The sequence below is a fragment of the Panicum virgatum genome, chromosome 1N, assembly GCF_016808335.1.
Source record: "Panicum virgatum strain AP13 chromosome 1N, P.virgatum_v5, whole genome shotgun sequence".
Taxonomy (NCBI): Eukaryota; Viridiplantae; Streptophyta; class Magnoliopsida; order Poales; family Poaceae; genus Panicum; species Panicum virgatum.
The window spans coordinates 61,278,345-61,305,958 of record NC_053145.1 but is presented as its reverse complement, the minus strand read 5'-3'; the positions used below and the strand labels follow the sequence as shown (position 1 = coordinate 61,305,958).

Below are 27,614 nucleotides of genomic sequence, written 5' to 3'. Positions count from 1 at the left end.
AATAGTGCAGCCTGGCAAAAGTCGCCTCGGGCTCTGCTGTGGCAGAACGCACTTACGTCTCCCGTATTGAACGCGGTAGGTGGGCGAGTCTTCCCGAGGAAGCTTGCGGCCGCGCGCCTGCCTGCGCCTGCGGACACGTGGCGGCTCCAGACCTGCCCCAGGCGGGGTGTATGTTCCCTCCCCGCTGAGGGGTCCGGATAGTATATGAGGGTCCGGGACCCCGTGGGAGGTCCAGGGCATGTGGCGCCACCGGACCCGTCCCATAGCGGGGAGCGGGTCCGGGGCCGTTGGCCTGGTGAGGTAAGGGCCGGACCCGTGGGGCCCGGTTATTCCGCCCCTTATGACGTAGTTACGGATGACTACGCGAGTCCTGCCTTGCCGCAGTAGGAGTGGGTATCCCTGTTATAGGGTACCGACATCAGGGTTTTGGTTACAACCCTTCTGAGCAGGCTGTGTTCCGGAAGACTTTGAGGAGATTTGCGCATCTTGGATTGGTCAACCTCTACATCCGGGTTGGACGGTCGAGTGGGTTCCGTCTTCTCCGTGAAGTGCAGGCAGGTGAGCCTCACATCAGTGGGCAAGATGTGAAGCTCGTCTTTTGTCATCGACGTTATCTACCGTATTGTATTTTCGAAGCTTGTTTCAAACTTGTTGTACTTTCCGCTGTGTTTGAACTCTGATGTTTGAAATGTAACCCTAGATTGTAAAACTTTATTGTAAATTATTTCGGAAGCCTGTGTTAACCTCTGTTTGTAAATTAATTTGAACTCTGCTTTTGCTTGTAATCACCTGTGCTCGTCTTTTGGCGAGAGTTCCCGTGTAATCGATCCGGATTACAGCAGGCAGTCTGGGTGTGCTGGTTGAGTGCAATAACTAAGAATTAAGCTTAAATGGTAGATTAGTGCACTTGATCAGTATTTTTTGGACTGTTCTGTGACACCATATCAAAACAACATCGAGTAACGGCCACAATTTTACCGGATTTAATAACAGCTTAGGAACAAATTTATATAGGTGCTATATTTAAGTTTAGCGAATTGAGAACACGAGCATCATAAATATATGTCAAATTTATATGCACTTGTGCTTTCCAGTTTTCAAAACTTCTGAGGTCCTGTCTTGTGTCGCAGCCTGTGTTAATGCATATAGCCTAATAACAAAACTTGCATGCTTTCATAAATCATACAAGGAAATGTACAGAAAACGAAGTGCTTTAACCAAATATTAGTGATATATGAGAAAGCAATACACTGCACTCCGATGATGACAATGAATTCAAAAGGACTATCGAATAGGCAACATAAATAAGAACTATTGTAAAGTTCACTGAACTTTACAGTTCTAATTTTTAAACTAAGCATGCAGTGATAAACATCGAGTGTACAATTTATCTACTCGAACAGCAGCGCAAATGTATATATAGTAGAAAATTTCAGTTTTTTCCGAAGCATGTATAGATGGATGGTCAAGTATTCACAAGCACCGCGGCATCAACAAGATACTACGAACTTGAATCTGCACTCTTAGCTTCAATGTAACCATCAATTTCTGGAGCAACAGACTTATCTTCTTGGTTCAGGGTATCATTGTTGTCATTACTGGAATCAGATAAGGTGGCCGCAGCATCTTCTGAGGAAGAACCAATGCTGGATCTCTTTCTCGTATCCCTGACTCTCCTACCTTTGAGCTCAAGTCGCCTGCGTTTCCGAGACTTCCGTTTGCCTCTAGGAAGGTCTTCCTGATGCAAATCAGCACTCCCCTCTGAATCCCTTTCAGGCCCATTCCTCACATTCTCTACTTCCAGTACATCAGCCAACAAAGAGTTGCTTTCCCCTTTTCGCCGCTTATTTGAATTCATCTGAAACAAAAGTTTGTTGAAATGATTCTTCAACATCAAACTAAAGAAAGAACATCAACAAAATAAATATTCAGCTATCAAACCATAAAAGTTGTGAGTATCGACAAGAATACTACAGCAAGACGCTATTTTTTGGACAAAATACAGTTTGGATAACTATTTTCTGACATATCTGGAAACCCACACCTCTGGGCTTCAGTTATCCAAATTAGTTGCCTTCAGTTATCCTGAAGCACCATAAGGCAAGTTTCAGGAAAATGGCATGGAGCTTAGAGGCATGCTAATGATGTCACTTAGCATAGTCATGTCATGAGAGAAGGCAACTAATTTGGTTAATACTACAAGTGAACTTTGAAAACTTGAGAGATGTATTTAGCAAATAGCAAGATACATGCCAAATGACACACCCCCACATGCTAGAACACAAAACCAAATCAAACCTCTATGGTCAGGATCAGGAAGGAGGAAAACAGAGGTTCGCAATACCAAGAGTATTCATGCAGGACAGTGCAACCAGATAAAATGATAAGAGAAGATGAAGGCCAGAATCTGACCTTTGAAGCCTGATCAACAAGGTAAGCCCACTCCCTCCTCTTCCTAAGACAATCGTTGATGGCGTGCAAATAGCTGGGATACTCACAATCTCCCCCACTGGATTTCCTTGAATCCCTTAAACGCTGGAAAGTGATAGATCAACATGAAGTATGATAACACAGAATATAGACAGTTGTTCATTTAAAAAAAATAACATACCTGATGAACAGCATCACAGAGTTCCCCATACGATATATTTCTGTGTTTACTAATAATTTCATCAATCAATCCTGTGCATAGAATATATGGCACGTTCGCAGACTTTTACATTGTCCAGAAACAGATGAATTGAGCAGTTTGAGCTACATACCAAGTAAATTGAGTGATGCACTGCTGTCGGTCGAATCATCCTTTGCTAAACCAGTGTCAGCTCCAGTTGAACAGACACCACGACTTTTCTGTTCTGATGCAACATTTTCTGCTGATCTGCATGAGTCTTTCGCAGAAGAAGCACGTTCTGTGCTAGTATCTCTATGTCTTTTTTCTATCCTCTTGGTGTCCTCGCTATCTTTTACTGAATCATCTCTGTTCCTCTTTTTTAAAACCTGCACTCCCGGGGATGCATCACAACATTAGAAACCAAATAATGATGAACTGACATGTAAAGATAACTTTATGTCCTCCAGGTGCTAATAACCTTACCGCTGAATGATCCCTTCCTCCATGTGCTGAAGACCGCTTAGAAAAAACACTAGCTCCAGTTGGATGAAGCATCTGTGTACCAGCTGCTTGATGGCAACGTGGCACCCTCGGTACTCTAGGGGAGCTGTTCAATTGTTGATGCAACAATAATGCAAGCTACAGGAAAAAATAAGAAAAGGTGAGAAAAGCTAAACTTAAGATTGGAGTTTGGACAAACTTCATACCTGTTCATCACTCAATGGAGCAGCATCAGATGCTCGCAGCTCAGTTGATGCTGAATTATTGGAGCTCTCTTGGGCGACATTAATAGTGCGGTGGTAGACCTTGTCCTTTTTCTGGGAAGAATTAGAAGCTACTGCCTTGTTACGAGATTGTGGTGGTGGCACTTCCCCATGGAATGATCTTGCTGAGGTGCCTCCAGTGATGGCTATCTTGTGTGAGTGTTCCTTTGATACCGGTAATCTAGGTTTGACTGTAGAAACATGCATTCTACAAACTTGAGATGATTTTGATGCAGGAGGCAGTGAGCCTTTCAGTTGAATTTTCTCAGAGCACCTTCTCACGTCCTGGGAACTATCCTCAGAAAACTTTGCAGAATCATGTTTGCTGTCAGTTGGTGAGACCAGTTCCCCTTTCTTTGAACAATCACTGTTACCTGCTGATGGCGGTTCTTTAGATGCCAAAGTGTGTGATAACTCACGTGGTATTGAGACAGAACCAGAAAAGGATGTACCAACTTTTGCAGAACCCAAAGTTGAGCTAGGATGCTCAACAACTGTGTGCATCAGATTTTGTGATTCAGATTTTGGATGGTCGCGATATACTGAATCATATGTTAGTTTGGGTGAATCTCTTTGGCCAATTGAAAAACCAGCAGCATCCCCTAGACCTTGTTTATTGCTTTCATGGTTATCACTTGCTAACTGGATACAATCAGCTTTCTCATTTTCCGGGGAACCAGGCTCAGTTTTCATGATCTGTGATTTTGACTGAACAATCTGTGAATCTGGTGCACCAGCAACATCCTGCATATTTGAAGTTCGATTTGGTTGCTGCTGAAGGTCCTGCTTGTCTTGCATTTTGATGGAACCTGCATGGATAATCATAGTTTCATTGGAAGGCTCCAAGCATAAGTGCTGAGTTTCATAGGCATTTACATATCCATCAACATATGTGCATCAGTTAAGTATCTAGGGATGTTGAGTTACCTGAACTCGTTATGCTAGACCTTAAGCCCCCATTATGATCCCCTTCTGATTGTTGCTTATGCATGGTAACCTGCACCGTGCCGCCATGTGTGTTAAATAAATATTACAAATAATGTCATAACTAAGTTACATAGTCGAGTAAACAAGAAAATAAACAGGACTTCAGATAACAAAAACACAAAGAACTTGCTGTTTTAGATGGAGAACCCATAGGCAAATCGGAAATTTTAAATTATTGAAACATCTACATTATTAATGTACCATGGAACTGTAAATGCACATGTACTCAAACAAAAAGCATGAGAACCAAAAATAACTGCTTCAAATGACATTAAGTCATTAACAATGCAAACTAAATCTCCCATATGATAGCAACACACATGTTGCTAACTTCAAAAGCTGTACAAAATGGGAAAAAAAGGTTAGATGACTGTAAGATCGCAAACTGTTGTGCTTTGTCGTACCAAAATATATTGTATCGCGGGAACTAACAGCTGATACACTACTATGAACCCATCAATAATTAATAAGAACATTACAGTTTTATCACAACATGTTGATATATCAAGATGAAAATACATCAATCCTAAGAGGGGGGAAACACTATGATGAATTCCATCTATGTTCTGATTTCATTTTGTTGTGAAGTATTCGGCCCATTGGGGGGCGGGGGTCTTGCGCCCTGGAGGGAAGACCTCCCCTGAGGCCCCGAAAAGGCCCCTCAATTTGAGTTTGAGGAAAGGCCATGAAAGCCAGCTGCCCAGGGCTAGGATGGTACAGGATCTCAAAGTTTAGCCTAGATAATTTAAAGGCTGTGCTCATATTTTATATAATTGTGAGCTAAGAATAATGGCTGGGTTAGATTGTGAAGGGGCCATTAGGGCCATGATCCATAACCACCCTACCCAGGACAGCACCCACCTGCATCATGTGTAACTCTGAAGACAGTATCTTGGTGAGGGTTTTTTTTCTTGACCCAGGGTGAGATTATCCACCAAAATACATAGAGTAGAAACAGTACAACTATGCTATTGCGACAAAACAAATAAATCTACCAATCATACAATTACGCGACATATTCAGTCCTATGCAATATTCATATGTCAGATACTAACCTCTACTCCAATGAATCCTGAGTGCACTTCTTGTTCTGCCATGGATGATTTAGTTCTAACTCCAGATAAGAATTCCAATTTCATCGGAACCTTTTTGTCATCCTTGCTCAGCATCCCAGGAACTTGCTCCGAGCTTTTCTTCTCCCCACATAGCTCCACGGATTCCTCCATCTTCTTCTTGGTTTTAACAGTTTGTAAATCAGAACTTGCCATATTTGCTTCAGCATGACGATCCTCACGTGTGGCATCTCGCATGGCACAGGCCCCACTCTGCTGACACCCATCCTTCCAACTATCACGATCTGCAACACATAGGGAACACACTTAAACATATATCTAAACATGCAGCAATTAGACAAGAAATCATGCCCAAACCATCACCTCTCTTCTTAGCCTCGGTCAGAGGAGGCATTGCTTGCTGATCGCCCTCAACCTTCTTGCCACGACAGCTTAGGCTCCGGACGTAATGCTTCTCCTTCTTTGGTTCAACGTCTATCAAAACAGCATCAGCCATCTCCCTGGGCTTCTCTCTAGCCAGCGCAAACAGAGCATCAGCACCATCGTTGTCATCAGCCCAGGAGGGAAACTCGCAGTAGCGGAAGCCAAATCTCTTGGGAACGTAGCCGGCGCAGCGCCACAGGGCGGCGGAGAAGGCCGGGGCGCCACGGAACAGGGCAGCGTCGCCCCCGCCCGGAAGCCCGTGGACGTGGACGCGGGCGGGCAGCGGAACCTCGGCCCAGCGGCGGTACAGCGGGGGCGGGCGGTGGGTGGGCAGCTCGGCTAGGAGCTCTGCAACCTCGGCCTCGTCGGCAGAGGAAGGGGCGCGCTTAGACCTCCGGCATTTGTGGCACGAGAAGGAGGTGTGGACGCCGCGTACGTAGCGCGCGCACCGCGTGTGCACCCACACGCTGCACTCGTCGCAGCTGACCATCTCCTCGCCGTCGTCGAACGTGACGCCGCAGGAGCAGTCCACCGTCCACGAGCCGTCAACCCAGTCATCAGCGGGATTGGGGGCTGGGGCCGCCGCCGCCGCCGTGGCGAGATGGTTCTGCGGCGGCTCCGGACGGTGGAGGCGGCCGCCCTTCATCGGCGGCGAGCGGGCGAAACCCTAATCGTCGGATCGAAGCAGAATGAGCGGTGAGGGGATCCCTTGGGGGTGGGGGGGGGATCAAGGGAGCGAGCTGCGGCCGGGGGACGGGAGAGGAGGAGGTGGGGTGGTCGACTCGTCGCGGCGGCGGCGGTGCCGGAGCCGGCCCGGCGCAAAAACGGGCGGCGGGGAGGAGAGGGAGGAAGAATGGGAGAGGGCGGCGCATAGAGAGAGAAATTGGGACTTTTGCACTGTAATTGATTTTTTTTAGCAAAACTTGCCACCGTCAATATTGTCTTGGTTAAATTATCGTCGGTGTTATTAACACCTTAATTACTTGTTTATTTTTTAATAATATGATAATAAGAACGTGAAATGACCAAGCAATCTTTATTTCTCTCTAATCTCTTCCGACCTGCAATTGGTTTATCAAATTCTGCACGAATAGGTAGTCTCATATGTTGGATAGAATATGTATAACTACTATTACACCAATTCCAGTGAAAATTGTTATTGTATCTTACCCTACGATTCTCGGCTAATTCCGAGACCAGAGAAGCAGGCCACGTCGCCAGCTTTTCTCAGTCGTCGGATCGGCCGGACGAACGGGCCAGATCTTGCGTTTCCGGTCATTTTGCACAAAAGACCTCGAACTTCCTAGAAATACAACCCGCCATCCACTATCTTCTCTCAGAATTTTTCCCAATAAACCCCTAAAGTTTTCTGAAATCAACCCGCAGTCCAGGCGACCAACAACCGACGGCTGGGCGAGGCCCTCCTCCCCGCGGCCCGCTCCTCGCGGCCGCTGGCCGAAACCACCCCCCCCCCCCGCATGCGCCGGCCGCCGCCGGCCCACGCGCCGGCCGGCCTCCGCGCATCACGAGGCCCGGTCCTCGCACAGGAGTCCCGCCCTGCAGCTCGCCGCCGCGCCCCTACGCCGCCGGCCTCGCACGCCGCCGGCTCTCCTCGACTCGGACGCCAGGAAAGCGCGGGGGAATGGGGAGCGCCGCCACGAGCCGGCCACCGCCGCCCGCGCGCCACGGGGCCTCACCCGCCGCTGGCCCGACCTCCGGCCGCCTGCTCCCGGCTTGCTGCCGCCGGATCCAACTAGCGCAGGAGAGAGAAGGAGAGAGAGGGGAGGGACAGAGCGAGGGGAGAGGCGCAGCCGCGCAGGGCAACACGGCACCGCGCGCAGGCTTCGCCCCCGCTGCAGGCGAGGCAGGTGCATCCAGACAAGAATCCCAACGACCCGCAGGCGGCCGAGAAATTCCAGGTCCTCACTGCAGCTTGATTCCGTCCATGTTCTTGCTGGACAGCGACTCGATTTAGCGGAGTGAATGCGTGTTGTCCTGGCAATCTGAGTTTTTTCCCCTCTCGAAGTCTCGATGATGTATTTCATTCTCTCGCACAAAAGAATATAGTATGCTGGAACTCTCTTATCTCTGGTTATAGTTGGAACGGCAAAATGGTGGAAGCAGATGAGCTCTTCAAGAATATGCCTGCAAGGAACGCAGCTTCATGGAACACAATGATTTCTGGTTACGCAGAAAATCGACGATTTGTTGATGCACTAAAATATTTCAGTGCAATGTCGGCTTCCGGGCAGATTCCGGGAGAAATTACCCTGTCAAGTGTTCTTCTTGCATGCGCAAACTTGTGCTCTTTAGAGGTGGGCAAGATGGTTCATGCTAAGATTGTCAAGCTTGGAATCGAACATAACATCTTTATGGGAGCTGCACTAAGTGACATGTATGCCAAGTCAGGGGATTTGGACAGCTCCAAGGGGATATTTTATCAAATGCCTGAAAAAAATAGTATCACTTGGACTGCCATGGTTCAGGGACTTGCAGAAAATGGCTTTGCAAAAGATTCTATTTTGTTGTTCGAGAATATGATGGCAAATGGAATATCACCGAATGAGCATACATTTTTAGCTATTTTATTTGCTTGTTCCCACAGTGATTTGGTGGAACAAGCCATACATTATTTTGAAGCAATGCAAGCACATGGCATCCCACCTAAACAGAAGCACTACACCTGCATGTTTGATGTCCTAGCTCGAGCTGATCGTTTGACAGAAGCCGAAGAGCTTCTCATGAAGGTTCCAAGTAACTTTGAAGCAAGTGCATGGTCAGCTCTTCTGAGTGCTTGCAACACTTACAGCAACAAGGAGATAGGTGAGAGGGCAGCAATGAAACTTCATGAGTTGGAGAAAGATAATACAGCGGGCTATGTGCTACTCTCGAACATGTATGCATCTTGTGGTAAATGGAAAGATGCTGCTGAGATAAGAATACTGATGAAAGGAGCTAGCCTTAAGAAAGATGGTGGGTACAGCTGGTTACAATTGAAGGGACAATATCATGCCTTCTTTTCTTGGCATTTGATATTTTCCAAAAAGAAGAATGAAAATGAGAGGATGGTATAACACAGCAGCAATTGGAACTTCAGAACTCCGAGAGTCGAGTAAATTGAGCTAATGTCTCCAGGATGGTCCTATACAATGGATCAATCTCGGTTGTCAAATATTTCAGGGACAACATACTGGATGGCACTGTTTTTTTCACCCTCCTTTTCGGGAGCGAGCTGTTCGAGGACTACATTGGTCATCTTGCAATGGCAACAATGGCCTCCACTGAGATGACAACCGACAACGACAACCCCTAAAAGCTTCAGGACAGGCTCAAGGTTAGAATTGACCGAGGAGGCAGGCTATTTCTGCACTAATGATATTTAGACACTCCACATTTTGATATAATAATGTTGGTCTCATTCTATTTTTATTCTGTTCAAGAATGTACAAAGGGAAAGAGAGGAAAAGCTAGCTAGATTCCTCAAGGAATTCCTCTCCCAATATGTTCGTGGTGACAAAGAAGGATTCGCTAATCGTGTGGAAGCTGAGGCGAAGAGGCTCTCCAGCACTTGTCAATCTTCTGATCCTATTAAACCATTTGTACTTTTATGTTGTCTAGCATTCAACTCACTGTGAAAAAAATGTCCATTTGCAGCATCTGGACTGGATATTCTTCGCACCATCGGATATATGTATTCTTGACATGCAGCAAAGGAGCTAACATCAAATGGTGTGTGGACAGGAAAGAAACATTAACAACAGCAAAAGAAGCCACATTCAGAATGTAGTTTATGTAAAAGATGAATTGTTTGTAGATAAAAATCCCATCATACATAAACTAAGTAATATGAAAGCTCCCTTGATAACACGCTACATTGGTTAAGCTAGATCCCACAATGCATATACTACCAGCGTATATAAGAGGTGGCCCTGAAAATTTGACAACTTTGTAGTTCTGAATGGACAAGCATGATTTGCGCTTTCTGATCCAAAAAGCTTCGCACCATCGGATATGTGTATTCTCGACATGCAGCAAAGGAGCTTGGCAAGAAGGCCATGTACCTACGAGTGCCATTCGTGGCTGAGTGGGTCAGGAACAAGGGGCACCTATGGAAGTCACAGATCACAGCAGCAAAAGGTGAGCAACTTTTTTTCCCGTAGTGGATTGTGCTCTGCTGATTAAAATTGCTAACTGATGAGAGCAAGAGGAGAAATGCAGGAGCCCTGCAACTGTTGCAGTTGCAAGAGGACGCCTGCCGGCAGAGTAACAAGGATGGCAATGCCACGGAGTAGGATGTTGACTTTCAGATGAGGATGAACAAGGATCTGATGATGACCTCACTGTGGAAGCTGAAGGTTGTGGAAATTGAAATGACTCTCCTGCATGTTTGTGAAATAGTATGTATCTTGAGGTATCTGATTACATACGGTATGATAAGTACTAAGTAGTGCCTACAACTGTCTGGACTATGAGTACTTTTCTATTCTAGATTCATCTGTTGAAACTGTCTGCACACCAAGCTTATTTTATTTAATGGGGTTTTTATTTAGGTGCTTTACGAAAACAATGTCAAGAAAGAGGATCTAAAGGCCCGAGCAACGGCCTTGAAAATTCTCGGGAAAATATTTCAGGTAAACTAATTTATATCGCGATGTGCTCCACCGCTGCATCTAGAGTTTAACCAGTGAAACTGACATTTACAAAATTCAATATTTGATCAAATGGAACATGAATACAGGGATAAGGAGGCATTACCTGGGCCAGAGCCAGGGCCGTCAGGGCCATCAAAACGAACAGTTCTTGATAATGACAGCAGTTTAGATGACAGTTCAGATGATGACATAGCTCGGACGGTGCCATATCAAACTCCTGCATTTACTCTGTGGAGAACCAAAGTTGTCCTCGCATGCTCTTAGAATTTGCCAATCCGCTTTGTAAGGATATGTACATTACACAGTAACTATTTAATAGTTGATACCAATGGTAAGCAGAGCTTATCCCATCGTCTTACCAAATCTAAAATATATTTACTTTTCTTGCACATGCACCGCATGCGATTTATTTTCAACTTGGGAACCAAATCAACAAAAGGAAAAATGATGTAGTTCGTCAGGTGGGTTCTTAGAAGTTTCTAATTTCAGACTCACTTTGATGTCCAAACAAGGAAGATATTACTTAGAAGTTGTTGGAGCATTTGCGTCAAATCTTCTAAGTTAGCAGATTACAATGGGCAATCTCAAAGACCTGTCTAATGTACATGAATGTCATACAAGTAGTAGTCGGTCAATCATCATAACTGTGGAGATATGAATGCAGCTAGCCACACAAACTTACAAGCTGTTTGGGTACAATGTACAAATTCTTTTAGTTGTTATATCAATCTAATTACATTTTTCTTCCATGTATCAAATAAAGTTTCAAATAATACAAATAAATGGTACAAACCAGGTCTCGCGCAGCAAGGCTGCGTGGCGTTTCTAGTTGTTACTAAAAAACTGTTACCAAAACTAGAAATTTGGTATTGTATTATAGAGTGTCATGATAACACTCCTCTTATTATATGAAACTCTTCCTCCTCTCCTCGTAAATAACTCTGCCATGACATCAAATTTTGGCGTACTCTTATGAGTGACATTCTCTTATGAGTGATATGACACTTTTATGTAGAAGGTCTTCTTGAAATCTCTCAAGATATTCACAGCGTTCGGCAGGCTGGAGTTGAAGGCTGGAGCTGAAATAGTGTGAGAGAAAAATACTGTTGGGCTGGCTGGAGTTAGAGCTGGTGGCTGGAGTGGTGTGAGAAGAAAATACTGTTGGGTTGGAGCTGGAGCTGCCTGCTGAACGCAGTGATTCACACGATTGACAAAAACTTTAAACAACTTGAATGGTACATTCTTAGAATCTATTCTATCATTTTAGTGGGCTATATACAGGATGAACGATGCAGAGCAGTGAGTATCGCCAGCCGAACCAATACGGCAATACCAGGATAACATCTGGTACATTGAAATTCATTAATTCAAAACTCCTCCTCTCCTTGGTATTTTTAACGTGAACCTTACTTGTACAGACATCGAAGAAACATCAATATTACATCAATGATTTTGGGATTTTTTTTGAAAAGCTATGATTTTGGGATTTGGCATATGCTATTGTGGCCCTGTTTAGATCACACCTCATAAACCCCGTAAACGTAAAAAAACATCACATCGAATGTTTCGACACATGCATGGAGTACTAAATGAAGTCTATTTACAAAACTTTTTGCATGAATGGGCTGTAAATCGCGAGACGAATCTAATGAGCCTACTTAAGCCATGATTTGCAACAGTGATCCTATAGAAACCATTCGCTAATTATTAATTAATCATAAATTAATTAGTATCATTAGATTCGTCTCGCGATTTACAACACATCTATGAAAAAGATTTATAAATATACTTCATTTAGTACTTCAAATTAACAAGATTCTAACCCAAAAATTTTTGCGCGTGGAACCAAACACGGCCTGTGTGGAGTAGTATATTTGAGTCCACGAACCAAATGTTACCTCAGTCGGTCCCACTGACACCCGTAGCCGCAAGATGGCGACCCCCTTGAACCGTCCGCCGCTCTGAGCCGTCCAACGCCCCACGCGCCCGTGGGACGCCTCGAGATCGCTCCCGCCCACCCGCCCTAGAGCGTTCCAGGCCGCCCCACCGCCGTCAGCCCCAAACGGCGCGGATCGACCCCGCAGTCCACATACGGAATCCGCGCCGTCCACGTCCTCACGCCGTCGCGCCGGGCCTCCGTGCACGCGCCGCCGGCCGCCCCTGTCCGTCCCCCAGGCTGGCACGCATCACGAGGGGCGTCGCGCACAAAGCAAACGCCCCCGCAATTTGCTCGCGCTTAATCACCCGATTAATCCCAAGGAAACCGAATTATAAACGCGCCCTAATTACCTATTCGCTGACGTCCTCAGCAGCAGCGGCGCCAGAGTGCGGCAGCCTGCGGGTGGGCTTAGCTAGCAATCCCAGATTGTGCTCCGCTCGCGGGCGATTAGGTAAATCCGCCGGAGCAAGAGCGAAATTATCCTGCGATTCTTTCGTCCTCTCCCTGCCCCCCCCCCCCCCCTCTCTCGATTTGCCCGAGAAAAATTTTCGTTGTTTCTCGCATCACTCTCCACTAAGCCGGAGCCGCCCGCCCCTCTCCGCGCTGGTGCTCGTCGCTTCCTGCCCAAGCCGGCGTCATTCGCCCGCACCCCTATTAATTCCCTGCCTCGATAGTCGATGGCCGATTGCCTCGTGGAAGTTGCAGTTTCGCTGCCGCTCCGGTGTTGAATACCCACGCCGCTAGGGTTCAATCGTCGTCCGGAGGCTTCCCCGTCAATCCCGGCGTGGCTGCGGGCGGCGGCTCAAAGGTGCTGGTTTTCCACCGCTTTCCTGGATTACCCGATTCTAGCAGATTTTAGGTTTCCTCGTGGTTTTTTTTTCTATGGTTCTTCGGATCTAACTATGCAGTTTTCGTTTGCCATGTTCTTTCATCTCCCTCCTTGCAGGTGGTTTGTGAATAGGGGGGGTAGATAGATTGTTAGGGTTCTAGGAGTTGTTTTCGTCTCCCGTATTAGATGGAGGAATCGGAGGAAGGTGTTAATCTTGGGAAGCAAATGGAGGAAAAGGCGGCGAGGGAATCGGGGGATGAGGGTACGATAGAGAGGAGCCACTCTATCAATCTGAATACGGTGCCACCCGTTCCTGTGGAGGCGAGGAGGACTCTGGAGAATGGTGAGATACATGGCACAGGGGTGTCAGGAACCAAGGATTCAAGAACTGGGGAGCCAGAGCAACCCAGTGATACTGATCAGAAGAAGCTGCCCAAGTGTGAGCAAGTGGACTATGAAAGTGAAGTTGAAGGTCGTGAGAAACCTGCCGATGAGGCTGCCTTGGTTACTGTGGTGGGAAATGAAGGGCATGCTGGTTACGGTGATGATGATGAGAGATCTCAGGTCCTCTGTATTGTCAAGAAGGATGAACCTGCAGATGAAATTGGCGACTCTATTAATCCTGTCCCTATGACAGAGGCAGGGTGTACAGAAGAGAAGGGCGCAATAGTTCCTTCTGCTGGCATTTCTGCAGTGCGACCTGCTGGTTCTCGATCATCAAGTTTCCATGGTGTGACCAGGTGAGCTTGGCGGGCGTGTCCTAATTTGAAATTGTCAAGCGGAAACAAAATAACGTGATTGATTTTGTCGCGTTGCTAATTTAATATATGTACCTTTTTCTGCTCTAAGCATACTGGGATGGATTTTAAAGAAGCATCTGTTTCTAATTTAATAAATATACCTTTTTCTGCTCCAAGCATATTGGGACGGACTTGCTAACGAAGCATCCATATGTGCAGGCATAGATGGAGTGGGAAATATGAAGCTCATTTGTGGGACAGTTCTTGCAGAGTAGAAGGACGTAGAAGAAAAGGGAAACAAGGTACACGTTTATTTTTAACTGTCTAACGGATAGTGTGAGGCGTTTCATCTAATCGTTATATACTGAACCATTACTGCTTTTATTAGCAAATATGAATTAATACAACATTGCCAGATATAGAAACATGCCATGGAACGTCGTTTATGGCATGCTGTTTCCCGCATTTATTTCAGTCTGTTCTCATTTATCTATCAGCGTGCGATTATCATGAGTAGTATGTTCTGTTGCAGTGGTAGAACATGACTAGGATTGTTTCCTGTTAATAGAAGAGCACAATTTTGTATAGCACTCTCCAGGCCGCATTTCACTTAGCACAAACTACACTCAGTCATAGAATACTTACAAATGTTATGTTTCTTTCATTGTCGGGTCAACACTGAAGTTTTTTTTTTTGGTATCATATAACTCTCATCTGTCCAAGTTCTCCACCTGCTCATTAAGATTGTTCTGTGCCTTATTCTGATCCTTTTAATTACTATTGTTGGCATTGCACACTTGGGCGACCATCAATATACAGCAAAAGTAGCTCGGTATACATTTAGTTGTGGCGAATAGTTTTCTGTGCACCTAGTTAAATCTCACATTTCACCGCCTTTCAAATATCTCTGGATCTCTGTTTTCTAAGTTCTAGCTACATACTCTTAATAGATGTCGTTCTTTTGTTGAAGTAAACAATTAGTCATAACTGCAAAAGATGCTGCATCCTTTATTAAAATTCGTTCTTGCATGACCAATCAAACTCTTCCTCCACGTACTAAATAATTTTTTTAAGGACCTGAGTCCCTCTGTTAAATGATCATGAGAATTTCGTAGTTAATTAATTACTTATGCCTTGTAGCAACTCTTTTCTATCTATGGTATGTATAGCTTTTCTGGACCTTATAGCTTTTCTATTATTTCCTTTCTATAGAAATTATATGTAGTTTTTTTTTTGTGGCATGTTACTAACAATTTCTTTCTTGCGATGGTGTTCTCATGTGACGACACTTCAGTTTATCTAGGTAACTATTTTTTTGGAAAGTTTTATATAGGTAACTATTGCTTGTTCGTTTCCTTCCCAGTTCTTGTGTTAGGGTTTGATCATTACCCCCAAATTTCCTACCTTGCAGGAAGTTATGATGCTGAGGAGAAAGCTGCTAGGGCTTATGATGTTGCAGCTCTTAAATACTGGGGTCAAAATACAAGACTAAACTTTCCGGCAAGTTCTTCCCTCTTTTCTTTGTTTTAAGTGTGATATATGTCAATCACATTATCTTATGTGTCGGAATCATTCCAGATTTCACTGTACGAAAAGGAGCTGGAGGACATAAGGGACTTATCTCGAGAGGAATGCGTGACATATTTGAGAAGGTATGTTATCAATCTTACCCATAACCTGTCTGTATGATTGCTTAGAGATTTGACTGCAGCAAGAATATTGTTTCTTCTTGCAGGAGGAGCAGCTGCTTTTCAAGAGGGGCTTCTATTTATAGAGGAGTGACAAGGTTACCTCTCTTTTTCCTTTTACCCATCTTGGTCAAACTTCAAAGGGTCACCCTTTATTTTTCTTTTGTAAAATCACTAAAGATAAGCTACTCTTTTGTCACATGACAGAAGGCAGAAAGACGGGAGATGGCAAGCACGCATAGGACTGGTTGCTGGAACTAGAGACATATACCTCGGAACATTCAGTATGCTGCATAACAATTTTGATAATGCCCATGCTTTTGAAAACTAACTCAATTGAGTGTACTAATGATTTTTCTTATGTTTTGAATCAGAAACTGAGGAAGAAGCTGCGGAGGCTTATGATATTGCTGCCATCGAGATACGTGGCAAAAATGCTGTGACCAACTTTGACCGAAGCAACTATGTTGACAAAGGTATGCATTGTATAGAAGGGGAAGGCTTGAGGCTGCTCATGTCGAAGCCAGAATAATAACTTGGAACATCGATGCGGCGGTGTCGTCTATTGAGCGGATTTGCCCAGACAGATTTGGAACTTAGTGGTACATACAGATAGAAGAACTGGTTGCATTTTTTCAATATTTTCTGCTTTCAAGTCTTAAGCTTACAGTTATTCGATCACCTAGCAAAAATGATGTAATGAGGATTTTGAGCATGTATCATAGGGTTTGTAGGATAGATCCTTCTGGAAATGTTACCGTATCAATGGTCATGTTCTGTCTTGATAGCTTCGTTTTGTCAGATTGCTCATTCTGGAAATGTTACATAGTCAATGTTTTTTTTTAAAGACATAGTCAATGTCCCTGTTCTGCTCCGGTTGCTTCGTCCTGTCAGACTGAACGTTGTTCCTCGAATGTTTCAGAAGAATGGTACTCGATTATGATTCGATGGAATGCATTTTACCTGGGAGCATTTCATATTCGCCACTCTTTTACCTTCCATGCTTGCTGCTTCATGTTTACTGCCCCCTCGACTGCAGTTACGTCCATTCTGTATTCATGCCTACCGCCTCCCCACGGCTGTTCGCAGAGCCGTGGAAGTTTCATCCTTATCTGGAGGGGACGGCAGCGACCATTTCGCAGAGCAGAAGCGTATCCTGTATCCCAGACCCTTGTGACCATGGACGCGGCGTGTCAGGAGCAACACCATCACGCTCGAATGCTCGATGCTTGATGTTCGGCGCAGCAGGTGTGGTTTATACGTCGCCGTCCCGGGAATACTGCTGCTGATGTGCATTCTGCAGTTCCGGGTTGTTGAAACAGCAGTGGTGGGCCGGTGGCCGAATAGCATCACCGCGTGTAGGAAAGGAAGCTGCATGGCGGTCGTGGTTGATGGTTGGTTGGAGGCCTGCGCGTGAGCGTTTTTGTGAAAATGAACGGTGCGAGGACCACCGGCATCCCGGCAAGATGGGATCTGGTCATCCGGAGGAGCGCGGCAGTGTGAGGCCTCAGAGCAGCGGCGGATATTTTGGAGCTTGTGGGCTCTGTCCAGACCGGTGTCGCGACGCCGTAGCCTCGCGTGAACTTCAGGTGTGCTTCGGTTAGCTGAATGCGACGCTCACCACCACCTGCAACCGAAACTAGAGGCGATTCCCAACGAACCAATCGGTTCAACCAAAGCCTTCATTGGACACTGGTTGATCTCTCCAGATACCCTGTCAATCTACGACTTTGGAGCTTCTATTTCTGCTGCAGCCTACTCCAAAACAATTGAGAGAGCCTTGTCTCAGAAGTTTGATTGCTGCAATATGTTCACGTGTGACCTCCAAACCACTCGGATTATATCTCAACCTCACATGTTCACATGGCCCTGCCACACGATCCGCATCTACATCAGATAAGGGGAAGAACAATCTTTTTCACCGGATCATGCACAGCCTCCATAGAACCACCGAGTCACAAACCTAGTGTCTGGTGGCATGAATACTGAATACATAATTTTCAGTGACATGACAGATTCATGACATGACCATTGCATGACAATGAGTTTCAACACTAGAACATATTTACAACAATCATGGTTGTCCAAGCTACACAATTTTATTATTGATTCACAGTAGGTGCAAAATGCCAGTCCTAATGTCCATACATCTTCCCTCGAACTGATCATATAGATTCCTGCATTCAGTTCCCAATTATCATAGCCACAGAAAATTATGTAAGTTTTTATTCTGCAAAGGGCCAAATGGGCATAGCACTTTGAGCAAAAGAGCAAGGGTGCAGATGGACATAAATTATGCAGCTACGCTCACCTGGCAACTAAAAGCAAAGGGGCTGCCTAGTATCGGTAATCTGGATTGAAGAAGGGGTTAGCTTCCCTTGCTTCGGATTCTCGTTGAATCCTGGCTCTCCTTTCAACCTCTACCTCCTCCAGTATTGACCGTCTTGGGTTTGAACTTTTAAACTGCACGAGTGAATAAGAAAATAGTTATGTTCCATGCATCCCTAAATTCAACGAAAGGATTCGCTAGAGTGAAAAAAAAGAGAGAATAAGATGATAGCTACAAAACTGAAAAGAGACTAAGCTGGTGCACTGACAGTTTTTGCAGATTAGGATGTGCGATAGCCTGATGATTTTAACAGCAGTATAAAATGTTTCTACTTTTTAGGTAACAGGATAAAAGAAATAATGCATGCTAAGAGCTGTTCCTTTGACTGTGCTAAGCTCAACATGCCAACTTATCCAGTTCTGCTTTAAAGCTGAACAAGCTAACTTATCCAGTTTTGTTCAGTTCAACAAGCCAAATTATTCTTGTGTTGAGTTAAACAAGCCAACTTATTCAGTCTTGTCTCTTACTCTCTTGGGTTAAGCTCAACAAGCAAATTTACTGAATAATGCTTAAAAGCTGCTAGAGTGAACCTAGCTAAGGGGAGCACCACAAGTCCACAAGCTAGTCAAACTGTAATTTATCTCACTTTTTGGGATCCTCTTTGCTGAGTTTCTGCAAGATAAAGCCCAGAAGCAACCTAGCTACTTAGCCCCAACTTAAAACTCAATTTTGGACTTTTGGTAATAAATCCTTGTAATTATGTATAAAAGCTCTAGGATGTGGGAAATCACTAATGCAATCTTTTATAGAAGACATTGACACTTGATAACTGAAACTTTATAGTCTGCATAACAGAAATTGCACTGCACTATCATTAACCGGTGAGGCAGCATCACTGTCACAAACAAACAGTGCCAAGTGTGAGAATGGTAAAATTTACCAGGAAATAGATAATACCTTGTTAACAAGATTCTCAAATGCTTGTGACCCATTTTGCTCAATGTATCTCTGTGCAGCTGAAATCACATCATCAGGCCTCTCTGGTTCACCCTTCTTTGGAATATACCAGATGTTTACAACTTGCTGATTTACAATCATTGGCCTCACAAAATGCTCGTACACATGTGCAGCGCCATTAAACTGTGGTAATACCAACCAGCAGTTGAAAAACAATTTTGCATAAGACCAGAAAGGAAGCCTGCAAACATGAGCCGGTAGTAAGCACATCCACTCATCCCTTGGTAACAGCAAATCAAGAAGCACATAACTAAACCACAGAAGGTGAACAGCGAATAAATTCATTAAGTAAAACATGGCATTACTGTTCATTGCCCTTTTGTCAAGGCTGTAGAATGACACTAAATATTTGAAGAGAGTTTTTTGCCTTTTACCATTCCAGTACCGGAGCAAACGTGAGCTCAAATAGAGTGATAAATGAGTACAATACCCAGTACGTGAGCCATTGCTGATCATCTACAGCAGATTTTGTTTCAATTGCTCTAACAGAGGCGTACCTGTGAAAAATGTCCAATGAGGAACAACATAAACAGTTACCATCAAATGAAAGAAGGGCAGCGTCATATATTTTTTTTTTAAAAAAAAGTGAACGGATCAACTTACAGAGGATATGCAAGTGAAACTAGAGGCCTGCAAAGAAAAACGAATAGAGGATTCAAATTGCAGGTGAGCATTCAGTAACTTCGAAAAAACGGAACTATGTTTAAATGACACTTAACGGACAGAAACAAAGCTAACCATAATTAAAAGGCTATCACATTTAGTAACCACTGGATACCATTTGGTTATGTATTATCATGTTCTAGCCAAGGAGAAGTTACCCTGGTTGTATGACTTACGCATCTGAAAGTTCTAGTAAGTTCTGTAGAAGTAAAATCAATAGCGCTATTACTAGCTTAAAAACCCATCATTATGTAGAAGGAAAGGCAGACTATCGGCAAAGATTTCCTGTTTTAAAAGGAAAGAACATCAGCATCACTAGCTCCCTGATCTAAAAGAAAAGAACGTCAACATCACTAACTAAATGTCAGCATCCATCTGGCTGATCTTATGTGCTTTCCAAAGTTTTTGCATAACCTTGGTCAGGAATAGCAATAATCAAGGGGCGTTTTACTCTCTCTCTCTCTCTCTCTCTCTCTCTCTCTCTCTCTCTCTCTCTCTCTCTCTCTCTCTTTTGTTGGAAATTTAACACTCACGTTCCAGGACCAAATGCTGGAGTCCTAATCTGGAAGGCCACATGTTCGTTACAGTCATGCTCTGCAGGTCTTTGGGTAGCTTCGCAACCACTCACCACATGCGAAACAAGTCGTTTCCTAATACCACTACTAGAATGAACAACCTCTGCTGAACGAAAAACCCTGAGCCCAAGCACAATCCACTGTACGCACCGCAACCACAAATTCCCAACACTGCTGTCCACAAATCACTCAATGACTCGAGCACGCTCCGTCTAGGTCACTTGGCAGGGCTTAATGCTATACCTCGAGCGAAACAGCAGCACATCACACGAATCGTACGAGAAACGCATAGACAAGCAGCTCGATAGCTAAAGCATCTGAGGGATTGAGTGAGATCAGGAGCGCGTACCCGGCGAGAACATCCAGGTTATTGACCAGGACCTTGAGGAAAGATCCGGATCCACCGCCCCCCATTCCGCACTCCGCCCAACACCCAGCGAATCTGAGGACAGGAATGCGAGTGCCGGCTTGCGCTGAGCGGAGCCGCTGGGTTCGGTGGTCTAGAACGGTAGAACCTGCGATCTGCGAAGCGGCTTTCGCTTTCTTCTCGCTTTCACCAACCTCTTTTCTTTCTTTCTTTTTTTGAGGATTGCTTTCACCAACCTCTGTGTCTTGCACTCTTGCTCGGCGCCTGACGTGGCCAGTATTTTTCCCCTTCAGTCTCCCTCGTCCACCGACCACGTTGACCAGGGTTGTGGTGGGCTGGTGGCACAGCGGCGCTCGGCCCAGCGTGGGGTGTTTCTTCGATACGGCCTCGGCCCGTGAATTATACTGGGTTGGGACGGATCCTAGTGGGCTGGTACACTTTATCATCTGCAAATGAGCAAGTCTTTTTTTTTTTGCGAGGAGCTAGTCTTTATCCTTTTGTCTAAAAACTGAGTACATCGAAGTCTGTACTCCCTCCGTCCAAAAGTGATTCAAATTTTATCCCAAAAAAATATCATCTTACCCTATTTAGAAAGTGCATACGCATGTAAGAATCAATCAGCGCCAAATAAAAATAATAAATAAGGGTAAACATGGTCATTTTACTTTCTTGTTAATTTATCCTAAAATTCCAAAGATGACTTATTTTTTGAGACGGAGGGAGTATGTAATATCAAAAAGGAAAACTGATCTTTTACTAGCTTTCACAAGCCTTATCTTCAGAGCATCTCCCGATGCTCTTGTATTTATGAATAGTTAAGATTTTGATATAGCTATTATATAAAACGAAATAGCTAGCGAAAAAGGGATGAAATCCAACGACTTCTCCAAAATATAAAAAGAGATGACTAGCGCTCAGCACTAGGCAAAAATGCCTAGCGGCACTCCCTAGATAGAAAACGAGAATATAAGACAAGGTAGATAGAGTTTCTCTTGGATGAGAGTTTTTTATTTTTTTTAGCTAACTCACCCAAGATACAAGAGCTCTTAAAGATACTCTCAGTACAGTACTCAATCACCATTCACTTTAGCTATATCTTCTCAAACATTCTAGAAATAGAGTATCGAGTAGGGAATAAGGAGGGGTTCTTTCATTTTGAAAAGGAAAGAGCAGTCCTATCCCGATCGAGGCACTTTTTCGATCGAAAAAGAAAAGGAGGGAACCCGTTTCAAAACCGCCCGGGAAACACTGGAAATGCTTTGCATCGATACTATTTATACGCCTTGGGTGGTTGCCTGGTTGGAGCATGAGACGACCAAAGGCGGACGTCGTATCGTATCGACCACTACTAGAAAATAAGTCTTAGCTCCACACTAAAAATATTGGTTTATCTCTATACTGATATTTTTGGAGTGGATGGAATATATGAATAAGCGTGGATGGAATATATGAATAAGCCTTAGATACCGCACTACAAAAAAAGAGACCTTTGGCACCGATTGAAGAGGGCCTTTGGTATCGGTTTTTCCAACCAGTACCAATGGCTAGGGTCATCAGCACTGGGTAAAAGAACCGGTGCCTAAAGCTCTCTTACCAAAATATTTTTGTCAAAAAAGTCTGGCCGGGATTCGAACTCAGGATCTCTGACTTCACATGCACTTTTCTTACCATCTCAACTACACACCACTTCTGATGGGAAGAGAGATATTTTCCTTTTAAAGTAATACATGGATGAGCCTAAGGTACCGATTAAGGCTCCTAAGATACTGGTTGGTAACACCAACCGAAACCTAAGGCTCGTCTAAAGGTACTGGTTGGTGGTACCACCCGGTACTAATATAAAAGTTACCACCCGGTATCTATGGAGAGCCTTATGTACCGGTTGATAATACCAACCGGTACCTAAGGCTCATTCAAAGATTTCATCCACCCCAAAAGTACCGGTTCATCTCCATACCGATACTTTTGGGGTGGACCTAAGGCTTGTTTTCTAGTAGTGCGGTTGGATACCGAGTGGTAACTTTTATATTATATTAGTATCGGATGGTACCACCAACCGGTACCTTAGAAGCCTTATGTATCGGTTAGTGTTACCCACCGGTACTTTAGGCTCATCCATGACTTACTTTGAAAGAAAAATATCTTCTTCTCAATCAGAACCACTGTGTAGTTGAGATGGTAAAGGAGCAACACGTGAGACTAGAGGTCGCGAGTTCAAATTGAGAATATTTTACGGCTTAGGTACCGATTATTTTATGCTGTGAGTCTTTAGGACCGCTAAGGATTATACAACCGGTGCCCTAAAATATTTTTCTAGTAGTGGAACTCAGCATTGGACAATTTCATCGCGGGTTACATTGTACAACAAGTGCAGGAAAACGTAACCCTGGTACGGGACCCCGATCGAGCACAAAGTACACGGCCGGTTTGCTGACCCAACACGTTGCCTCAGGCAGGTGCCAGCCAGGGGCGCCGAGACGATGCGTGCGCGTACAGCACAACGGATCCGCTCACCCAACGTTTTACCGAACAAAGGCGCGTTTAGTTCCCAAAAATTTTAACCTCAAAATTTGTGCCCTTTCCTTTAGACATGTGTATGGAGCACTAAATATAGTTAAACAGCAAAACTAATTGCACAGTTTGGATGTACACGGCAAGATGAATCTTTTGAGCCTAATTAGTGCATGATTAGTCATAAGTGCTTCAGTAACCCACTAGTGCTAATGATGCGTCGAAGGGCTCAAAAGATTCGTCTCGCGGTTTCCAGGTGAGTTCTGAAATTAGTTTTTTAATTAATATCCGAAAAATCCTCCCGACATCTGATCAAATTATTGAACTATTGATTTGACAAATCCGCGGATTCGTAGGACTGATCCAGCGAAAGCGACCGGCCGGCACCTGATCCGCTCCCGCCGGGTCGCGCTAACCGACTCCTCAAACCTTCCGCGCGCAAAAAAAAACTTTCGCGCAAAAACCGCGCCGGGTTGCTCCACACGAGCGCGCCGCCGAGGCCCAACCAAGGAAAAAAAATTCGGACGGTAAATCCGGTTTACCGGAAAATTTACCGTTACCGGTTGTATCCGAGAAACGAATTCCGGCGAAATTTCGAATTTTTCGGTTTCAAAATTCAAAAATTCAAAAAAAATCATAAAAAACGAAAACCGGATTTTCCGACCGGATTTCGTTGCTTTCCGGTCGGATTTCGGTGCTTTCCGGTCGGAAAACATTGTTTTAGCAATGTAAAAAAATATTTTGGTATATATGCTATTGCAAAGGAACTATTACACATGTATATATAATTTAAACACGAAATATCCATTCAAATTCCGTAAAAACAATATATCCCTCACATGACTAAACACATATAGATCCGTATATGAAATAGAAATGTAAACTCTTAATAAGTATCCCTCATATGACTAAACACACATAGATTCCGTAAAAATAATATATTTCCCACATGACTATTACACATGTTGGGTTTATTTAGCAAAACATGTTCTATATATGATCAGCTTGTATAACTTGGACAATGGACTTGGTATTGTATTATTGCAATGAACCTATGGCTTGTATGACTAGGACAATGGACTTGGTATTGCATTATATTGGATTTAGATTGTGTGTCTTGTATGGACAATTTGACATACATGTTTTAGGTGAATCCTATTAATATTTGGTGTGTGAAATATTTATTATGCTTTGTGAACTGTTATATATGCAAAATTAGACGAAGTGCTGTAAAATTTTTAATTTTTCCTCACTGATTTTACAATTTCCGATCACCAACAACATTTTCCGGTCGGAAAACACCGAAATCCGGTCGGAAAATGTCGAAAACCGAAATTTGAATTTCAAATCGTTTTCCGATCGGAAAATCCGGAAAAAAACGGAAAACCGGTAATTTCCCGTTTCCGGGAACGTCCGGAAAATCATTTTCCGTTGGAAAAGTAAACCCCGGGCCCAACAGCTCTCGCCTCTCTCCTTTGTTGTTGGGCGTGTACGAAAGCGGCGGGCGCGCGCGGCGCAGGCCGGTTCCGACTTCCGACACGGGCGGTGGGCGGAGGCCGCCGGGGCGAGTCCCCACTCCCCAATCCCCAGGTGGGGGAGCAGACGGGAATGATGGGAGCGCAAGCGTGGTGCGCGGGCGGGAGGAGATCGAGATTCGAGCGAGGACGGCGGCGGGCACGGCAGCAGAGTGAGAGCAAATATTATAAATATTATAAGAGGCTGAGAGCTAGTTGAAATTTTGTATAGAAGAAAAAAAATAAAAAAGAGAATGGAACGGACGACTGACGAGACGCCCGCTCGAGCCGGCGGAGAGGGCATGCGGCACCTGCTATTGGTGATGGCTCCCTGCGATGCACTAAACAGCAACGGGCCTACCATCATCCGCCATCCTTGCAGCCCGCTCGCTGTATACTATTAGCCTTGCTCTGATGGCCATGGGTGCCTCGCACCAGGCCAGCCATACGTCCTGTCGCTGTTGGCCGCGCCGCCTTGGCCATAGCCGTCCCATGATGCGTGCACGCCTGCTGGCCGCCCCGGTTTAGCTCTGCTGCATTGAAATAAGTTTAATAGATTGTGTTTTGATATGGATTATGTTTGGGTGGATTCAAATGGATTATATTAGCTAATGGGGTAGGGTGGGGTGTGTTCTATATAAATATAGATTGGAGTGGATTGAGGTGGGCTGAAATAGATTTTTTTATGCAAAACAGTATGACTATATAGAGCCGGACCCTAGAAATAAAACCTCGCGTTCACATTATAAAATTTTATCGAAATTGACTGAAATTTGTTGTATGACTTAGTATGACTAGGAGCTACTCTGTGCAAAGCAGCGTGGCTAGAATTACACGTGAGTCCCACATCAAGAGCCGGATCTTAAAAATAAAATCTCGTGTTCACACTATAAAATTTTATCGAAATTGACTGGAATTTATTGCAGATGACTTAGTATGATTAGGAGCTACTCTGTGCAAAGCTGCGTGGCTAGAATTACACGTGGGTCCCACATTAAGAGCCAGACTCTAGAAATAAAATCTCGCGTTCACACTATAAAATTTTATCGAAATTGACTGAAATTTATTGTAGATGACTCAATATGACTAGGAGCTACTCTGTGCAAAGCAGCGTGGATATAATTACACGTGGGTCCCACGTCAAGAGCCGGACCCTAGAAATAAAACCTCACGTTCACACTATAAAATTTTATCAAAATTAACCAAAATTTGTTGGAGATGGCTTAGTATAACTGACAGCTACTCTGTGCAAAATGGTGGGCAAAATCTATATTATATTTTTTTTGAGAAACGGGTTCTTATTGAGTTGAAATCATAGTTTGGCTAATAGTTTATTACATCATGAGCTGAAATATTTGGGTTGAGTTGGTTTGTGGTGGTGCTGGTGGTTTGGAGTGGCGTGGATAATATTAATTTCTCTAATAAAAATAGGTTGGTGTGGATTTAGTTTGATTTCCAACTGATTTTCAGGGCTACCCCGGTTGGGTCGACGGCGACGTCTCTAGCTATAGCCCTGTCGCGGCTGCAGATGCTGCTGCCTTTGATCTGGCACCGGCGATCGGGACCCGCCGCCACGCCAGCAGGGCAAGGCCGGCCGCGCGCCCGGCCCCCGGCCATGCATCTACATCTCCGATCCCTAGCTAAGCTAGCGATCGATCTAGATAGCTAGCTCGATGGATCGAGAACAGACGACAAGGACGGGTGGATCGCGCGCGCGCCGCCAGGGGCGGCACGCCCCGAGAACAACCATGCGCCCTCGTCGTGCTTTTGCTTTTGCTGCTGCTAATAACAATGATCGTGTTCCAAACTCGGCAAAGGGGCGCGCGCGCGGGTAATCATGCCGCCGCTTTTGTTAAGTGCGCGACGTGCGTACGATCCAGCACGGCCGAGCGCGAGCGGAGCTGAGCTTTTCCCATCTTAAAACCGTGACGGCCTGATGAGTGACCCATGCAGATGCATGTCACCCGCCCGGCGCGGCCATCCTGTTCTAGAACGAACATGCAGCGCGCATAAGCTGTACTTACGATTCATGAATGATCAAACGATGCTGCACTCTTCAAATAACGACAGCTGCATTAATTTACCAACAAAGTCCTTTTTTTTACAAATGTTGATATATACTAGATGAATATCAATAGATGCAATGCACTGCAGATTTGACTAAAGTTTTTTTTTGGGGGAACAGATTTGACTAAAGTTGCATGTGATGCATGCTGCATGCATGGGGTCTATATTTTTTTCAAAGAAAAAGACATGCATGAGGCCACGCTGTGTTCGCTTGGCTTGTCAGCCAACCAGCCAGCAGTATTATTCTCTCATACTAAATCAGCACCAGCCAGTCAACAATACTGTTTTCTCATAACAAATCAGCACCAGCCATCAGCCACAGCCAAGCGAACACAACGAAAAGGACTGATTAAGATGGCCAGATGGGGTGTTAGCGAAAAGGTTAAGCCCACTTATTGTTGATCTAGGCATCCAGCTGGATTAGCTTGCACTGTTTTCCTCTTTTTAAAAAGTTGGTTAAGGACATATTCATGATCTGGAGGGGTAATGATTAGTTTCCAGGGAAGGAAGCTTTATTTCAAACACATTATCTTTGCGAGCAATTGGAAAACAATAATCAGTTCATCTAATTAGTTTGCAGGTGTCCTTTTCCCTTACTGTTTTTTTCAGTGTATTGTTCAGGTTCCAGTGGACGACGAACAATCGGATGAAGAAGACGATCGGAGAACTCTTCGGTGTAATTTTATTTTTTTTATATCGTCATGTGTCAACAAGTTGTCATCCTTTTGTACTACCAATTATTTTCCTTGATATGAATCAGATGTGAGACACCATTAATTTATGGAGTCTCTCTTAAAAAAAAGTTCATCTAATTGCCTCAGATTTAATACAGCAGTGCTAGTTGGCATCTTCTGAACTCAAGTGC

The 27,614-nt window shown here is 44.5% G+C and overlaps 4 protein-coding genes and 1 long non-coding RNA gene across 13 annotated transcripts; 2 read left to right on the top strand and 3 right to left on the bottom strand.

Moving 5' to 3' along the window:
- Window positions 1–1,199: 1,199 nt before the first annotated feature.
- Window positions 1,200–6,700, bottom strand: LOC120657245. Of its 3 annotated transcripts, none has more exons than XM_039935527.1 (9): window positions 5,799–6,692; window positions 5,418–5,719; window positions 4,303–4,372; window positions 3,319–4,184; window positions 3,095–3,250; window positions 2,763–2,997; window positions 2,612–2,682; window positions 2,413–2,535; window positions 1,200–1,858 (listed from the first exon to the last, which is right to left on the bottom strand). In XM_039935527.1, the coding sequence occupies exons 1-9, from the start codon at window positions 6,502–6,504 to the stop codon at window positions 1,502–1,504; spliced, it is 2,886 nt and encodes a 961-aa protein (XP_039791461.1). In that variant the 5' UTR covers window positions 6,505–6,692; the 3' UTR covers window positions 1,200–1,501. The 3 variants fall into 3 exon arrangements, 1 of the variants encoding a protein (XP_039791461.1); XR_005668114.1 differs by having other exon boundaries at window positions 1,206–1,858; window positions 2,612–2,660; window positions 5,799–6,699; XR_005668115.1 differs by having other exon boundaries at window positions 1,526–1,858; window positions 2,612–2,651; window positions 5,799–6,700.
- On the bottom strand, window positions 4,730–5,411 carry LOC120657248. The gene is made up of 2 exons (XR_005668116.1): window positions 5,249–5,411; window positions 4,730–4,997 (listed from the first exon to the last, which is right to left on the bottom strand). It is a non-coding gene; the product is annotated as an uncharacterized LOC120657248 (long non-coding RNA).
- A 970-nt stretch (window positions 6,701–7,670) lies between the features above and the next one.
- LOC120657247 (pentatricopeptide repeat-containing protein At5g04780, mitochondrial-like) lies at window positions 7,671–10,868 on the top strand. 7 transcript variants are annotated; one of them, XM_039935535.1, is made up of 7 exons: window positions 7,671–9,192; window positions 9,299–9,428; window positions 9,513–9,587; window positions 9,811–9,995; window positions 10,066–10,255; window positions 10,409–10,489; window positions 10,597–10,868. In XM_039935535.1, exon 1 carries the CDS (start codon window positions 7,970–7,972, stop codon window positions 8,930–8,932), a length of 963 nt encoding a protein of 320 aa, XP_039791469.1. In that variant the 5' UTR covers window positions 7,671–7,969; the 3' UTR covers window positions 8,933–9,192; window positions 9,299–9,428; window positions 9,513–9,587; window positions 9,811–9,995; window positions 10,066–10,255; window positions 10,409–10,489; window positions 10,597–10,868. The 7 variants fall into 7 exon arrangements, with proteins under 7 accessions (XP_039791469.1, XP_039791463.1, XP_039791465.1 ...); XM_039935529.1 differs by having other exon boundaries at window positions 9,513–9,995; window positions 10,077–10,255; XM_039935531.1 differs by having other exon boundaries at window positions 9,513–9,995; window positions 10,069–10,255.
- Window positions 10,869–12,750: 1,882 nt separating this feature from the next.
- On the top strand, window positions 12,751–16,659 carry LOC120657244 (AP2-like ethylene-responsive transcription factor AIL1). Its single transcript, XM_039935526.1, has 9 exons — window positions 12,751–13,257; window positions 13,396–14,018; window positions 14,238–14,320; window positions 15,313–15,321; window positions 15,430–15,518; window positions 15,597–15,670; window positions 15,754–15,804; window positions 15,914–15,990; window positions 16,081–16,659. Exons 2-9 carry the CDS (start codon window positions 13,465–13,467, stop codon window positions 16,236–16,238), a joined length of 1,095 nt encoding a protein of 364 aa, XP_039791460.1. The 5' UTR covers window positions 12,751–13,257; window positions 13,396–13,464; the 3' UTR covers window positions 16,239–16,659.
- A 939-nt stretch (window positions 16,660–17,598) lies between these two features.
- LOC120657243 (HVA22-like protein a) lies at window positions 17,599–20,914 on the bottom strand. The gene is made up of 6 exons (XM_039935525.1): window positions 20,640–20,914; window positions 19,656–19,682; window positions 19,427–19,549; window positions 18,993–19,233; window positions 18,018–18,169; window positions 17,599–17,883 (listed from the first exon to the last, which is right to left on the bottom strand). Exons 1-5 carry the CDS (start codon window positions 20,702–20,704, stop codon window positions 18,044–18,046), a joined length of 582 nt encoding a protein of 193 aa, XP_039791459.1. The 5' UTR covers window positions 20,705–20,914; the 3' UTR covers window positions 17,599–17,883; window positions 18,018–18,043.
- Window positions 20,915–27,614: the final 6,700 nt, after the last annotated feature.

Excerpts from the sequence above, each read along its gene's own strand:
- LOC120657247 (XM_039935535.1), top strand. The coding sequence starts at position 7,970 with ATGGTGGAAGCAGATGAGCTCTTCAAGAATATGCCTGCAAGGAACGCA.
- LOC120657244 (XM_039935526.1), top strand. The coding sequence starts at position 13,465 with ATGGAGGAATCGGAGGAAGGTGTTAATCTTGGGAAGCAAATGGAGGAA. Across the intron at positions 15,519-15,596 it reads ATACAAGACTAAACTTTCCG|ATTTCACTGTACGAAAAGGA; the intron begins GCAAGTTCTTCC and ends GAATCATTCCAG. Across the intron at positions 15,805-15,913 it reads ATTTATAGAGGAGTGACAAG|AAGGCAGAAAGACGGGAGAT; the intron begins GTTACCTCTCTT and ends GTCACATGACAG.
- LOC120657245 (XM_039935527.1), bottom strand. The coding sequence starts at position 6,504 with ATGAAGGGCGGCCGCCTCCACCGTCCGGAGCCGCCGCAGAACCATCTC. Across the intron at positions 3,251-3,318 it reads CTCCATTGAGTGATGAACAG|CTTGCATTATTGTTGCATCA; the intron begins GTATGAAGTTTG and ends TTTTTCCTGTAG. Across the intron at positions 2,683-2,762 it reads TGCATCACTCAATTTACTTG|GATTGATTGATGAAATTATT; the intron begins GTATGTAGCTCA and ends TTCTATGCACAG.
- LOC120657243 (XM_039935525.1), bottom strand. The coding sequence starts at position 20,704 with ATGGGGGGCGGTGGATCCGGATCTTTCCTCAAGGTCCTGGTCAATAAC. Across the intron at positions 19,550-19,655 it reads GTTTCACTTGCATATCCTCT|GTACGCCTCTGTTAGAGCAA; the intron begins GTAAGTTGATCC and ends CATTTTTCACAG. Across the intron at positions 18,170-18,992 it reads TTGAGAATCTTGTTAACAAG|TTTAAAAGTTCAAACCCAAG; the intron begins GTATTATCTATT and ends TCACTCGTGCAG.